Source organism: Gymnoscopelus microlampas (assembly GCF_963454915.1).
Source record: "Gymnoscopelus microlampas genome assembly, chromosome: 15".
NCBI lineage: Eukaryota > Metazoa > Chordata > Actinopteri > Myctophiformes > Myctophidae > Gymnoscopelus > Gymnoscopelus microlampas.
In genome coordinates, this window is record NC_139952.1 from 31,946,589 (window position 1) to 31,960,877 (window position 14,289).

The following is a 14,289-nucleotide window of genomic DNA, read 5'->3' on the forward strand; positions in this document are numbered from 1 at the left end:
ACTCTAAAGTTTTCAAATATTTATAGCAGAGTAAAAAGTACAATATTTGCCTCAGAGATGTACAGTAGTAGGATGTACTGTAGGAGTAGAGGTAAAAGTACTGAATATTGGAAATACTCGAGTAAGTAAGAATACCTCAAAACTGAACTCGAGCGCAGTACCTGAGTACATGTACTTAGTTACTTTTCCACCACCGCTAAAGAGCCATTTGGAAAATGGGAGTGCCACTTCAATGGCAAAAGTCAAGAGGTGACTCTTGCGGTTCAGGAGAAAACCCATTGAAGTCAAAGCGATCACTCCTGCTATTGCTACCTGTCAGACAGAACAAATTGAATTTGTCTTCCTTCAGTGGGCTTGTTGGAACTCTAAACAGCGTATTAGCGGCTCCACTTATCAAAGCTGTCAAAGTAAATCTGTTTAGCTGTGAACCTATGAGACACAGATAGGCCTCCAGATGACATTTCATGCTCAGCGCTCGGTACCAAAACATTTAACACTGGGGACAGACTAGCAAGTTTACTTTTGAAGCATATTACACTTTGGGAGCGCACAGAGCAGTCTCACCCTGTGTAAAGGTTCACATCCTACTACTGACTACAGGTTATTGCAAGAGTTCCCAAACTTTTCAGGCCACAACCCCCCAAAATAATCACATTTGGACTGGGAACCCCCCACCCTGACAAGCACTTGGAATTGTAGGCATTACATTTAGTTTTACTCGGTTCCACAGATACATATTGTAGCCAAACTACAAGCTCAGTGCGAGGCGTTGTGAGCCAACAACAATGTTTGCCTCTTTCTTACATAATATTTGACAATTTGGTCAATTTGGTATTAAAAAGGTCCAAGTCATTAAATTGTAACTTTAAGAATGTGCAGATACCCTGTTTGTTACTGTTGAGTGAGAAAACAATGTTGCACATAATCATCTGGGGACCCCCCGAAATAATTTGGGGGACCTGACCCCCAGTTTGGGAACCACTAGTTTATTGGTTCCCAAACTTTTCAGCTGAGACCCAAAAGAATAGATACATTTGGTGTCTACCCAGGACCCAAACTTACAAACAATGAATTAACGAATGAATTAACCACTTAAAGGGATATTTCACTTTCAAAAAAACTTTTGGTGATTGTATCGTCTACTCAGGCTTATGTGAGCCCCCCAGACAGTTTTTAAGTTGCTTGATTCAATATTTAGATATTAGATATTCATTTTATTAGACACCGCCCCCTTCCCATACAAACCCATTGTAACTTCAAACTCCATTTTTAACATGTTAGATTCATCAAAAACACCCGTCCTTGGTTCACCCGTCTCCTACCGCCCCCCTAATACGCGAGGGGGCCGTGTTTTTTCAATAACTTTTTTCATTTATTTTTAATATTTTTTGGGGAAAATGAAAAAAATAAAATACAATAAAAAAATGTAATAAAATAAATGAAAAAGAATCTCGGAAAAACACGGCCCCCTCGCGCATTAGGAGGGCAGGGTGAGTCACCAGAACCAAGGACGGGTGTTTCTGATGAATCTAACATGGTTAAAATGGAGTTTTAAGTTATAATGGGTTTGTATAGGAAGGGGGCGTGTCTGATAAAATGAAAATCAAATACCTAAATACTGAATCAAGCAACTTAAAAACTGTCTGGGGGGTCACAAAGGCTTGAGTAGATGATAAAATCACCAAAAGTTTTTCTGAAAGTGAAATATCCCTTTAAGCATCATTTTATAGTGAAAATAGTCCATCTAAAAGCTCACAACACCACGCGACGCAACGCATTATTCTGGATAGGGTGGCGGGGACATCCTTCCGCAGTGAGGTCACCCCCGGTGGCACTTTAGCTTGCAATGATTGGTCATCCACATCTCATATCACCCGAAGAGTTATCGGTTATCAGCCCAAGGGGATTCTCTGATATTTCATCACTCCCCTCGTCCAGAGTGAATCAAGTTTCAGTATGTGATAATGGCTTACCTCAAACAATTCCACTCAAACTGAAATCCCAACATATTTATATACAGTACGTACATAGAATTTAGAATAGAAAACTAGGTCCATTTTATTCCTGCAAGATGGTTATATTTCCGCTTTGGTTCACGTAAAGTATAGTTTGAGCACGACCCTTTCATTTTCCCTGCCCTCACCAACCCATTGGTCTCGGCATACTGCAGGGCTGCATGTTTCTTTCTTCCCCTTGGGGGGCTGAGGTGAAAACTTGAGTGATGTCCGCCATCTGAAAAAAGCCTTCTCACTTTTACACACGACTCCCCCTCACCCCCGCCCCCGCCCCCACCATCACGCTCCCAGTGGGCTATCCCTGTCAGGCAGCTGAGCGTGCCGCGCGGCTCCATTAAACGCCGCCGACATCTGAACGGGCTGAAGTGCTCTCATCACGCGGCCAACAACGTTATCACTCAAAGCAGCAGCACGCCGCTTATGTCCATTTTGACAAAGAGGTTGTCATGAGGCTCGCCTCTCTGTCCAGAAAGAGAGGAATTTATGACTTAAGCGAGCGGACTATGTCAGCCGACGACCATTGTATTGTTGCCCCCATGTTTCTTCAATATATTGACCATGTCTAACAAAAACAAACTTTTCGGTATGACCCGTATTGCCTCTAAGATTATTGGCCGTCCCACACCCACACTTTGTGATGTGAACGATACCCATCACACGTTAAGCACTCACACTAGCAAATGACACTGATCTTTAGTTACTACTACTTTTCAGATTATTATGATATTATGAAACATACATTAACCACTTTAGCCCTATTTTACGCATAGGCTATTTGAAAATAGCCGATCTACAAGCTCACGACGCGTCGCATCGCGACGCGTTGTGAGCTTGTAGATCGGCTATTTTCAAACATGTTAGTACTTATAGTCTTTTACTTTACTTGGTACTTTAAGTATATTTTGAAGCCAATTCTTTTGTACTTTTACTCAAGTAACATTTTGAAAACAGGCCTTTTACTTGTGACAGAGTATTTGTACATTACTTTTACTTAAGTAAAACATGCAAGTACTTTAAAGTTTGTTTTAGTAGGAGTTTTGTCCATTGTGCCATCGCTGCACTAAACAAAGTCCCTCGATCTTCGATATGTTGCTTTGTGTGTCCTGGGGACTTCATGTATTGTGCTTGACGTTTTGTGCAGTGGTGGAAAAACTACTCGATTTTGTAACTTAAGTAATCAATCAATACTCCAATGTAGAAACACTCTGTTTAAGTAAAAGTCCAGTAATCAAAATGTACTTGAGTGAAAGTACCAAAGTGTTGGCATCAAAATATACTTAAAGTTCCAATAGTAAAAGCACTCATTTGTGCAGAATGTACCGTTTCACAAGGTATTATATGTATAAAATGTATTCAAATCTTTTGAAAATGGCAGATCTACAAGCTCATGCGATGCGTTTTGAGCTTGTAGATCAGCTATTTTCAAATAGCCATACAGTAGTTTAAATAGGGCTGAAGTGGTTAACGTACGTTTTGTAATAATAATTGAAATCAAAGTAGTAACTAAAGTTTTCTAGTAATTGTAGTGGAGTAAAAGAACAATATTTGCCTCTGAGATGTAGTGGAGTAGAAGTATAAAGAATTGAATTTTTTTTTTTTTAAAAAGGTACAGTAAAAAATACATCAAAATTGTACTTACAGTAAGTACAGTACTTGAGTAAATGTTCCACAAATGGTTTGGTGCTATTAGTATATGTGTTTTCTGTGGAACATGCTGTGAGGCTGAATATCCCTGTGAGACAATAAAGACTATTATTATTATTGAGTTATTATTCTGTGGATTCATATATTAATGAGTGCAAACCATTATAAACAAATGAAGGGTCATAATTAAGTTCAATGATCATCATAGTTCATTTGTATAAAAAAGATATGTATGTCCTGTACAGTATTGGGTAAAAAGTTAAATCCACTCAAGTATAAAAAAAACATTGCTCATTCAAACTAATTAATTTCATTTTGTTATGCATCTTACATTCATGCATAATGATGGTTATACATGGGAAATGACTGTACCATGATATATTCCAACATGTATGGATGCGTCATTGAACAAGGTCAGGGTAATTGGTGGGGTAAAAAGAGCAGCCAATTACAGCTGTGGCATTTCAAAAGCTTAAATCACTGATTCAGCGTGGAATTATAATTCTGAATGTAAATTCTACCTCATCTGTGCCGGTGGACAGAGGCCGATTCAATTTATTAATTTAACCACTTAAACCCTATATTCTTCGTTGACCGGGGTCCCCCAGGGCTCTATCCTAGGCCCACCTCCTTTTTTTCCCTGTACAACAAATCTCTTCAGCAAAAATAGACGATCTAGTTTGTAGATCAGCTATTTTCTTTTTACTTAAGTCAAAGTATCAATACTGCAATGTAGAAAATGTACCCAACTTTTTTTTTACAAAAGTATTGGCATCAAAATATACTTAAAGTACCAACAGTAAAAGTACTCATTATGCAGAATGTCCCGTTTCACAAGGTATCATATGTATAAAATGTATTAAAATACTACTAATACTACTAATACTACTACAAGCTCACAACGCGTTGTGAGCTTGTAAAAATTGAGTAAAACTTGAGTATTAGTTACTTTCCACCACCGATGTTTGCACCCCCCACCAATGGGGACACTGGGGTTTTAGAGGTCAAAAGGGAAAAGCCAATACACATAATGGTAAATGGACTGCATTTATATAGCGCTTTTCTCCAAAGTGCTTTAATGTATTTCACATTCACCCATACATTCACACACTGACGGCGCAGGAAACCATACAAGGCACCAACCTGCTCATCGGGAGCAATTAGGGGTTCAGTGTCTTGCTCAAGGACACTTCGACACCAACTATGGGGGAGCCCGGGTTCGAACTGGGAACCTTCCGTTTCCCAAGCTGCCCCGCTCTACCTCCTGAGCCACTGCCGCCCCATAATTTATAGATAGATAATTTATTATTTATAGCATCATCTCAATAACTTTCTGTCTCCCATGCTTCTGAGCGTTATCTACTTTTAGGATACTATCCTACCATATTACTTACTTTAGGAAACTGCTTGACTGGTATTAAGATTTTCTGTCCCAGTTTCATGTTCTTATTGATGACGACGTCGATGAACTTCTCCTCTTCCTTCCCCTCATCTTTCTGGAGTTTCTCGATTTCTACAGAAACGGGAGGAAGAAAGGATCAGAACACAGAAGCGTACAAAAGGGTCAGTGTCTGGATGAAGTGGCGGATGAAAGATTCTTTCTGATAACTTGCGATGAAACGTGATGTTCTTTCTGAGGAAGAGAGAAAGAAACTGCAGCCTACTACAAGTTTGCAAAATTCACCCACGTCTCTTAAGCCAGAGAGCTCTGGCACCATATTCTGTAACTTGTCTCGCAAAAATCTATCATCTGTATGTCAAAGATATATTTTTAAATATCTTTTGGATTTGGGGAATTTTGGTAAGATTCACCTGTACAGGAGTTACGACACTGATAAGCAATGAGGGCAGGGCGTTCAACTTCAACATCAGTGTTTTTTTATTGACAATCATAGCACAATACACCCACCTTGGTCAACAACCTGATTCAAACTAACTGGCTGCTTTTTATCCACCTGTTTCCTAGGCTTTTCACTGTGTTCCACTTCCTGTCTTTTGATCCAATGAAATCCAATGAAACCGGTCAGATGACTAATGATATCCAATGAAATCTGACAGGAAGTGGAAAACACAAGGCCTAGGAAACAGGCATAGACATATAAAGGTAGACGCCTCCTCTGGCTCTGAGGCGTCTGTATCTCGGGCGCGCACCAGCTTCCGCCCTCAGTCGCGTGCGTCACAGAAGGGGACGTTCGGTAGGCCAATCAGAGGCCTACTGAACGCCCCCTTCTGTGACACACACGAATAGGGAAAAACTTCCTTGGACCAGGGGCGGAAGCAATACAAGGGTATTGCGATACAGGTCGCTCCAATGAACTGCAGAGGCCAATGAGGTATCTAGGTTTCTATATCTATGGAAACAGGTGGATAGGCCCCTGCTGCAGGAAATTACCTGGATGATACCATTCACTGGGGGGGTAATTCCTAAACACATAGATCTACACCACATAGATATAAACATACTACATATATACTGTAGATTAAATGCATATGCTCATAAAAAACAATAATATCATCTACTACTAAATATAACCCCACAAGTCAATTCACATTCCTGAACACCCCTTCCATGTTGTACTGCTCCGGTCTCCTAAGGAAACTCTTTTGCCTGAACACCATAGCAGACATGACAGGTGAAGTGTGCAAACATTTTCTTCTTTACTCTTAACAATTACCTGTGTTGCTAGTATTTCAGCTTATGAATTGCAATTGACTATATATATTAACACTGTTTTCTTTTACGCAGGTGGGATGGCCATGCAGCCAACAATACAAAAAATGCCATACTTTGTTCAGTAATATCAATTAATCGATAACCATGTACTGTACAATTATTCCAATGTGCAACTATACTGTGCAAATACATGCTGTATGCTCATTCCTACTGTCCATACAAACAACCAAGTTACGGAACCCTTGGTCTTTGTTGCAAATTTCCATTTGTGCTAAGCAGCAAGCTAGATCAAAGCCTGACATAGCCAATGCTTTTTACTATTTAAGTGGCAGTAAAGGCGAAACTGAAGTGTGTGTGGGGGGGGGGACATCTGCTTTATTTTCTTCAACACTTCCAACAGACTGTTTGGTGGAAGCATTTGAAAAATGTGAGAGACAACAGTCAGTTTGACTGATTGATTGACATTTGTATTGACAAAAATGAATTTGAACATTATATTTGTGCATATCTGTAAAAAGGATGCCATAGTGTGGGTGGGTGGGTTGGAGTAGCAGAGACATACAGGAAAATAAAATCAATAATAAAAAACATTCATACAATTTCCAGTGTACTTGACAACTAAAATAGCAAAAACTGCATGGGTACTGTATAAGCAGAGAGAGTACTATACCCATGCACACACCATCTCAATAAAATGTTTTTTTGCTTTTCATTTTGGGGAAATTGCCGCAGTCATGCAGGCACCATTCACCTGGCTAGATGAGGCTCCATCACCATAATAATTTTGCAATTTCTGTGGCGATTCAGAGTTGACTTGTATTGACGCGTCGGGGTGCTCGAGTTCCCTTTCATGTACTTTATGGAGAAAACGATAGCGAGAGAGAGAGAGGACGACACCGGGCTGCCGTACCTCCAGGCTACCGAAAATATTGGCCGTCACGGTCTTTCTCTTTGATGTATTTGGAGATGTAACCTTGAAGGTTTAATGAGTTGGATAACATCTGTGTTCCAGTGCCAGTTAAGTGGTTTTGCGGAGAGGTTGGCTGGCTAGAAACGAGTGGGAGAGCAAGACAAAAGACTCGGGGCTACAACCTGCCAGGGTAAACAACCAACAGAAAGGTGAAGAGGAGGGTAAATACACACTGAAATGGAGTCTTGACTAAAACAATACGGAATAAAAACAAACAATAAATATATATAAACGAGGACGGATCTTTTGGAGCTATCACAAAGCTTAATGACTGCTGGTCAGTTTGGCTGCTCAGCGATTACAATCTGTCACAGTGCTTTGCAAGCAAGAGGAGGGTCACCAGAAGTAGCATAATACCACTCAAAAATAATGCAGCGTACTGTACCATATTGTCGCTTTCGGGCAGAAAACTTCTCCATGTCTCCATATTTCATCTTTTTATTGACCTTTATTTTCATAAATTAATGCTGTATGATATTTTGTTGTACAACAGTGTGTCACGCAAAAGTAGTGAAAATAGCAGATAATACGTCATCTTTTTTTTGTGACCTTTTTCATCCCGCAGGGGAACTTTAGATTTCAACTTCGCCCAGCTGAGTGCTGCCCACAGAGGAGCGCTTGAGCAGTTGGGGGTTAAGTGTCTTGCTCAGGGACATTTCAACACATTGCTGAGGCCTGGAACCTGCATGGGACCTCCGGGAACTCCGGCTTCCCAGGTGGGCGCTCTAACCGTTGAGCTATGGCCGCCCCCAAATGTGATGTGTTGGGAACTTGTAGATCTGCTATTTCTGCCGTTTTCCGGGCGCCAGGTTGAAAGTGGTTGGTTAAGTCTGTGGGCTTTATACATATTTAAAGACAAAAAGAACGCACACCCTATACGTCTTCAGTGCTGAGCCAAACTGCAAAAGCAGCAAAATCATGAGCGAAAAAAGGGGTCTCACAACTCACTGTTAATGCTCTTTTAATGCAGCGTTCTTCAACTTGAAGAAGACCGCAAGGTCGAAACGTCGTTGTTTTCGCTACTATGAATAAAGTTTGGAGCATTAAAAATTAGTTGCGAACCCCCCCTTTTTTCATTGTATTCATACTTAAACACTGAAAAGTAAGAGCCTGTGATTAAATAATAACTGCATTGGATCCGCTGAAACACAGCATATATTTTTTTCCATTTCCTAAAAATTATAATTTTTGTACATACAGTACAAGGTTTCAGCAACGATATGGACTATACATACAGTACACTATAAAATGTATGTATGACTACCATATGAGTACAGAAACGAGAAAATTAAACGGTAATGTCCTTTCTGCATGATTCTCTCTATATCTCTGTAATATTTCACTTGTACTGGTTGCAGTGGAGTCTGAGAGAGGAATTGACTTGATTTTACCTGTCATGTCCTCGTTTTGTGTGCCTTCAAACATGGTCTACATCAATTCAGTCATAATTCTTTTTTGGCAGCTATCTGAACGTGGAGGAAAAGTTTCTTCAAAATAGCCATGTTTTGTGCCAGAGTGGTGTTTCAAATTGCCACTCTTCACCAGAGCTACTTTGTTTCTCTTGGCATGTTAGGCACATCGGTCTGGTGTTCGTTGGAAGGTGAATGGAGGATGATGTATACATTTTCAGTCCATTCCTCTTTGAATTCACGGATTCCTTTACTGGCCAACTTTGAACATGCCATTTTGATTGACGTTTGAAATCTAGACTTCTAGCTAACTGCTGGCAAAACTAAACTACTAGCAAACTCCCGCCGAACCAAAAGTAGCTGTCATCTCTCCGTCTGTGCCGCAAACTCTCTCTGAGAATGACTCCAACATGACAGCTGTCTGCTGCACGTTTGTTTGGACCAAACCAAATCACCGTCAGTGGAGCAGTTTCTTTTAAGGGGTTTACTAGATTAGTTTAGTTTTATGTTTTCGAAAAGCCATTTAGTTTTTATTTGTTTTAGTGTTGTTTCTATTGTACTGTAATAGGAGGTAGTCTGGGTGCGGTTCAAAAAGCTCGGAAAATAGCAGATCTACATTTACAGTATGTACACAATGATGTTTTTGCTTTTTATTTTATTTTATTGGATAAAGACTAAAGCTAAGGACATTCTCTCTATGATTTTAGTTTTGTAAACACACAAAAAAGTTAGTTATCATTACTTTTCATTTTAATTCAGTTAACTAAAATGTTTGTTTTTTTTTACATTATTCTAGATTTCGTCATTTCGTTCATTTTAGTTAACTATCATAACCCTAGACCGGATCCGGACCAGAAGCCGGACATTGAGGATCACTGATGTAGGCTGGTGATGAAGTCACTCTTTGTCCTTCAGTTAGTCAAACAAGCACCAAAGTGTTTCTATCGATCGGTGCATTCCTCATATTAACACTGCTGTTGCCAGGAGTCCTTTTCTGTGCTGGGATTAGTTTATGGGTCAAACTGCCCCTGCAGATTCAACAATGTCATGCTAAGGTGAACACAGAGATCATGCTGATCATTTGTTCTTGAGGTTGTCTTGTAGTCTTCTACTAGCCCACTGTTTCCCAAACAGTGGGTCGGGACCCATATGTGGGTCGTGGACCAATTTGTATGGGTCATGAGTAAATACATTTTGTTTTTAATTATTATTCAAAAAGATTTTTTCTTTTTAAATCCCCCAAAAATGCACAATGTTTCATAAGTTTAAAACATATTCAAATGTTTTTCAAAAGGATTCCATAAAAAAAAAATCCATTAATTAGAGGGGGGAAAAATGATGAATAAGTAGTGAAACTAGTAGATCTACAAGCTCACAACATATCACATCGCGAAATGTTGTGAGCTTGTAGATCAGCTATTTCCACTAGTTTAGGTCCCTGGGAGACATCACATTTCTCTTTTGGGTCTCGAGCTGAAAAGTTTGGGAACCACTGCACTATAGCCTACAGTATGGGTAATATTGTGTTAGTACTCCTGTTAAAGCTGCACTATGTAACTTTCCTCTTCTACCCCAGATTTTGAACCCAGTTTCCTGCGCAAATGCTGTCATTTTTAATAATAGAGCCTGCCTGCTTGCTCAGGGGATAAATTGATTCTTGACCTTCATGTCAAAATGACATTTGAAAAGTTTGGGAACCGTTGATCTAGGGCAGTGTTTCTCAAAGTGGGGTCCGGTTCGATATGGACCCTACTACTTACAGGTCTGTAACTCTGAGAGCGTACAAATGGAACCAAATGGACCCTTAGGGGTCCATTTGGTTCCATTTAAGTGCACTTTCAGAGTTAAGGGGATCCTTGAAATGAAAAGGTTTGAGAGACACTGATCTAGGGACCATTGCTCACCTTTCCTGAATTTCCTGAATGCAATTTCAGAGACGGACACTGCCAGATACAACTTCTACTTTTTGGGTAGAGACAGAGAGAAGAGAACATTCTTTGGGGGATAACAATGGTCCTCAAATTGATGTGTCGTTATTAGTACTTTCTCAGAAAATGCCACATTCAAAACACTGTTGCAAAGCGATTATACCCGATTATACCCAAAAGGCCTCCTTTTGTTTAATGCGCTTTACATCAAATGTATTTCCTTTGTATGGGTTCAGACTTCCCCTATTTGCATTACAATCAGCGCTAGTTACAATGCACTATTACGGCGCGTGGTACCATGCACTTATGCTAAAAGATGACAACGTACTGATTCTACATCTGTAATGAATCTGCCTTTCGTCTCGTCGAGTAATGAAGAGGTGGGGGTGCAGGGTGGCGGTGGCTCGGGTGGGGTGAAGGGGACCCGCTTTAATATTGTCTTTGTCGGGGCGAAACCTTGTATGTCCCAAACGGTTACTTTTCAGGAAGTACATTTTTTTTTTTTTAAATAACCAAATAAATGGATCCAATGTAAATATTATTTAGCCACAAGCTCTTGTTAATACTTTTCATTGGTTAAATATTTATAAAACCCACAGACTTTTTCCAAAATAGCAATAGCAATAGCCAATCTACAGACTTATTTTACCATAAAAATAAATAAATAAAATATGGATACGAGGTTTCTGCCCGACATCGACACTCATGCATCTCGTCTCAACATGAAATTGTTAAACTTAATGACCCAATCCCCCCTCCCCCCCTCCCCCTGCTCAACTCTCCAGCACTCTGCTGAAGTCATGCATAATCCCCACAAAATCTACCAAAGCTTATGAATTTTAAATGGAGGGGCCTAAATCACGGTGGGCTCACTTTTTAAATGATTCCGTTCCTAATAGAAAAAACAGACAGCTGGGTTGGCACCCCGCCGCGCGGTGCCGCCACTCACGGCCATCCAGCTCACAGGCTGTAGATACAATTTTAATGTGCCGAGGGGCTCGCATGCATCACTCTGTTTCACACAAAAAAAACTCAATACATGACAACACCTTTCCAGCAGTAAAAAGTAACTAAGTACTCTTATTCAAGTACTGTACTTAAGCACAATTTTGAGGTACTTTTACTTTACTTGAGTATTTGAGCTCCATGCACTGATCTCGTACCCCCAAATTTGGCACAAACATGGGGATGAATGCATTCTACTATTCTGCCACCAAAATGTGGAACGCCCGTAACACCAGCCATCAAACTTTGCAACTGGACCTAGATAAGTCGCTTGCTTGCCACCAGAGAGTACCGTCAGAAGGTTGAGGACTTTTACTTGTAACAAAGTATTTTACCAGTTGTACTTTTACTTAAGTCGAAAATCTGAGTACTTCTTCTTCCACCACTGCTCACGGCCATGCATCTCACAGGCTGTAAATACAATAAAATGTTAATGCACGGAGCACTCCCAGGGATGACACTGTTTCACACCCATTAAAAAAGTCCAAATATGATAACACCCTCATGAGTCGGGCAAAAATACAGCCGCTGTTGCCATGTCCACTTATTTTCTGTCGCTTGTAATATTGGTAGTTGCAGGTTGTGGTTGTTTTTGGGGGGCTTGTTTCTAAAGTGTAGTCGCTTATTTGGGGACCCCCAAATGAATATGGGGGTCCCCATATTCATGGGGGCCTAGTCGCTTCTTTTGGGCTTGTTTTCGTAGACCTGGCCAGTTGTTTCTCTCGCAGAATCTGACAACACTGAATACAGCCAGCCAGCGCTGCCGCCAGCTTTGGTTTAAAATGAAATGATGTAACCCTCATCATCGCTCCATGTTGGACATGTTTACATTTCTTTTTTGCATAATCATTTGAAAGTTAATTAATTAATAACTACTGGCTGAGTGGTTTGAACAAAAGCACCATTATGACACTCTAGACTAGAGGGAAACAATGGCTGTTTGGTGACATGTTTCAATTAATCATAGAGCTCTATGTTCTGTTTCACAAAATGCCTGGCCTAAGAACACAGCCAATACGGATAGAAAGAGCCAAACCAGACTGGTGTGCTATTCACTATATCCCACGTACTGTCAGTCGCAAGAGCCAGCTAGAGCTGGCTGCATTAACAAACAAATAAATAAGTAAGAGCCCAGCCATATTGCATCTATGATGGTCATGCCAGTACTTGCATTTAAGGATTAAAAAGTATAAATTACAAAGTACATTTTCTTTTTATTAGCAATCTATTGCTGAAATGTAGAACCTTTTCAAATACATGTTCAAATATAGTGAAAATAGCTGTTGTTTTTTGTTCAAAAATTTTTGTATTTTTATCTTTTATTAACATAAGAACAATGGCTTCCATTAGAGCATGCTAACTTCCCAGGAATAGAAAGCCTGCCGTTTCTATTAGCTTGGATTCCCCATCGATGATGTCACTGGTAGGTGGTAGTTTCTGAACTGTCCACAGTCCTCCTCTGAGAGACAGAGTGAGACATATTTTACCATATTATAATGAGCATTAGTGAGGACCAATTATATGACGATCGGTTAAAAATGGGTGAAGTCGTCCTTTAAGTATGTCGTCCACCACTGGACAAAAATAGCGCAAAGTAAATGAGAATAATAAATATAAATATTCCTATGGGCTTCCTTAATGTAGCGTTACGGGGCAAAGTACATCTGAGGTGAAAGCAAAACAAAGCCCCACATTTCATTCTTAATGGTCCCTGACATTTTCATCTATATTTGAGTATGCACCGCTCTCCTAAAGCTATAGAAAATCAGGTAACCATGACAGGAGATTAAACCTGCTTTTCAATTGACCATAAATTGGACAGAGAATTTATAAAGTTATTATGCGTCTTGTCAAAGCACTTGCATCCAAATTATTATTATTATTTTTAATTAAATTTTGTTTTAACTAGAGTTCAAGCTAATTTTCAGGTGGTCTCTGGGTGGAGGTCAATGTTAAAACTACAATACAGGACTTATTGTCTGTGCCAGGCTGGATGGCCGAAGGCCGGGCAGCTGAAGGCCTCGCCACGTTTAGTCCAAAATCCACATGAAAGCCATGCCAATATTAAACCCCATCTGGTAATAAACCTTATTTTAACCCAGCGACTCTCAAACCTTTTTTTTCATTTCAAGGACCCCCAGTTTAAAATGCATTAGGCCACAGACCCCATTTGATTAACAAAATGTTTTCTCTGGGACTCCAAACTACACTGTAAACGTGTTTATTGAACTCTTAGGAGTGTACAAATGGACCCTTAAGAGTCCATTTAGTTCGTAAAGAAAAGATAATGGCTTTTGATATGTCATGTGTGGCTGTTCGTCGTTCCACTTTGAGTGTCTGTAATCGCGTTACATCACAACTCAATTGGCCGATTCGTATTGCATCTCGAGTCAGGATTTCTCCGACTTGATGATGCGACACAATATGGCACGTGGTTCTCAACCTTTTCCTTTTCTCAGGGCCCGCTTGGAAATCTCAAGCGTTCACGGGCACGGCCCACCCATCTGACCACTTAACACGGCAGCCGTTCGGCTGCCGTGTTAAGTGGTCAGATGGGTGGGCCGTGTGCATTTTCAGAGCGTGATTATTTTAATGATCAATCAATCGATTGTGTTCCTGGCTTGGATCATTAAAGCTAACGTAG

At 40.2% G+C, this 14,289-nt stretch overlaps 1 protein-coding gene across 1 annotated transcript in view; it reads right to left on the minus strand.

Moving 5' to 3' along the window:
• The window catches only part of khdrbs3 (KH domain containing, RNA binding, signal transduction associated 3), a 135,886-nt gene that overhangs the window by 60,573 nt on the left and 61,024 nt on the right, over positions 1 to 14,289 (minus strand). Inside the window, exon 2 of the mRNA XM_084080128.1 lies at positions 5,054 to 5,172. Within this exon, the coding sequence (XP_083936254.1) occupies positions 5,054 to 5,172 (119 nt within the window). The remainder of the gene's footprint in view (positions 1 to 5,053; positions 5,173 to 14,289) is intronic.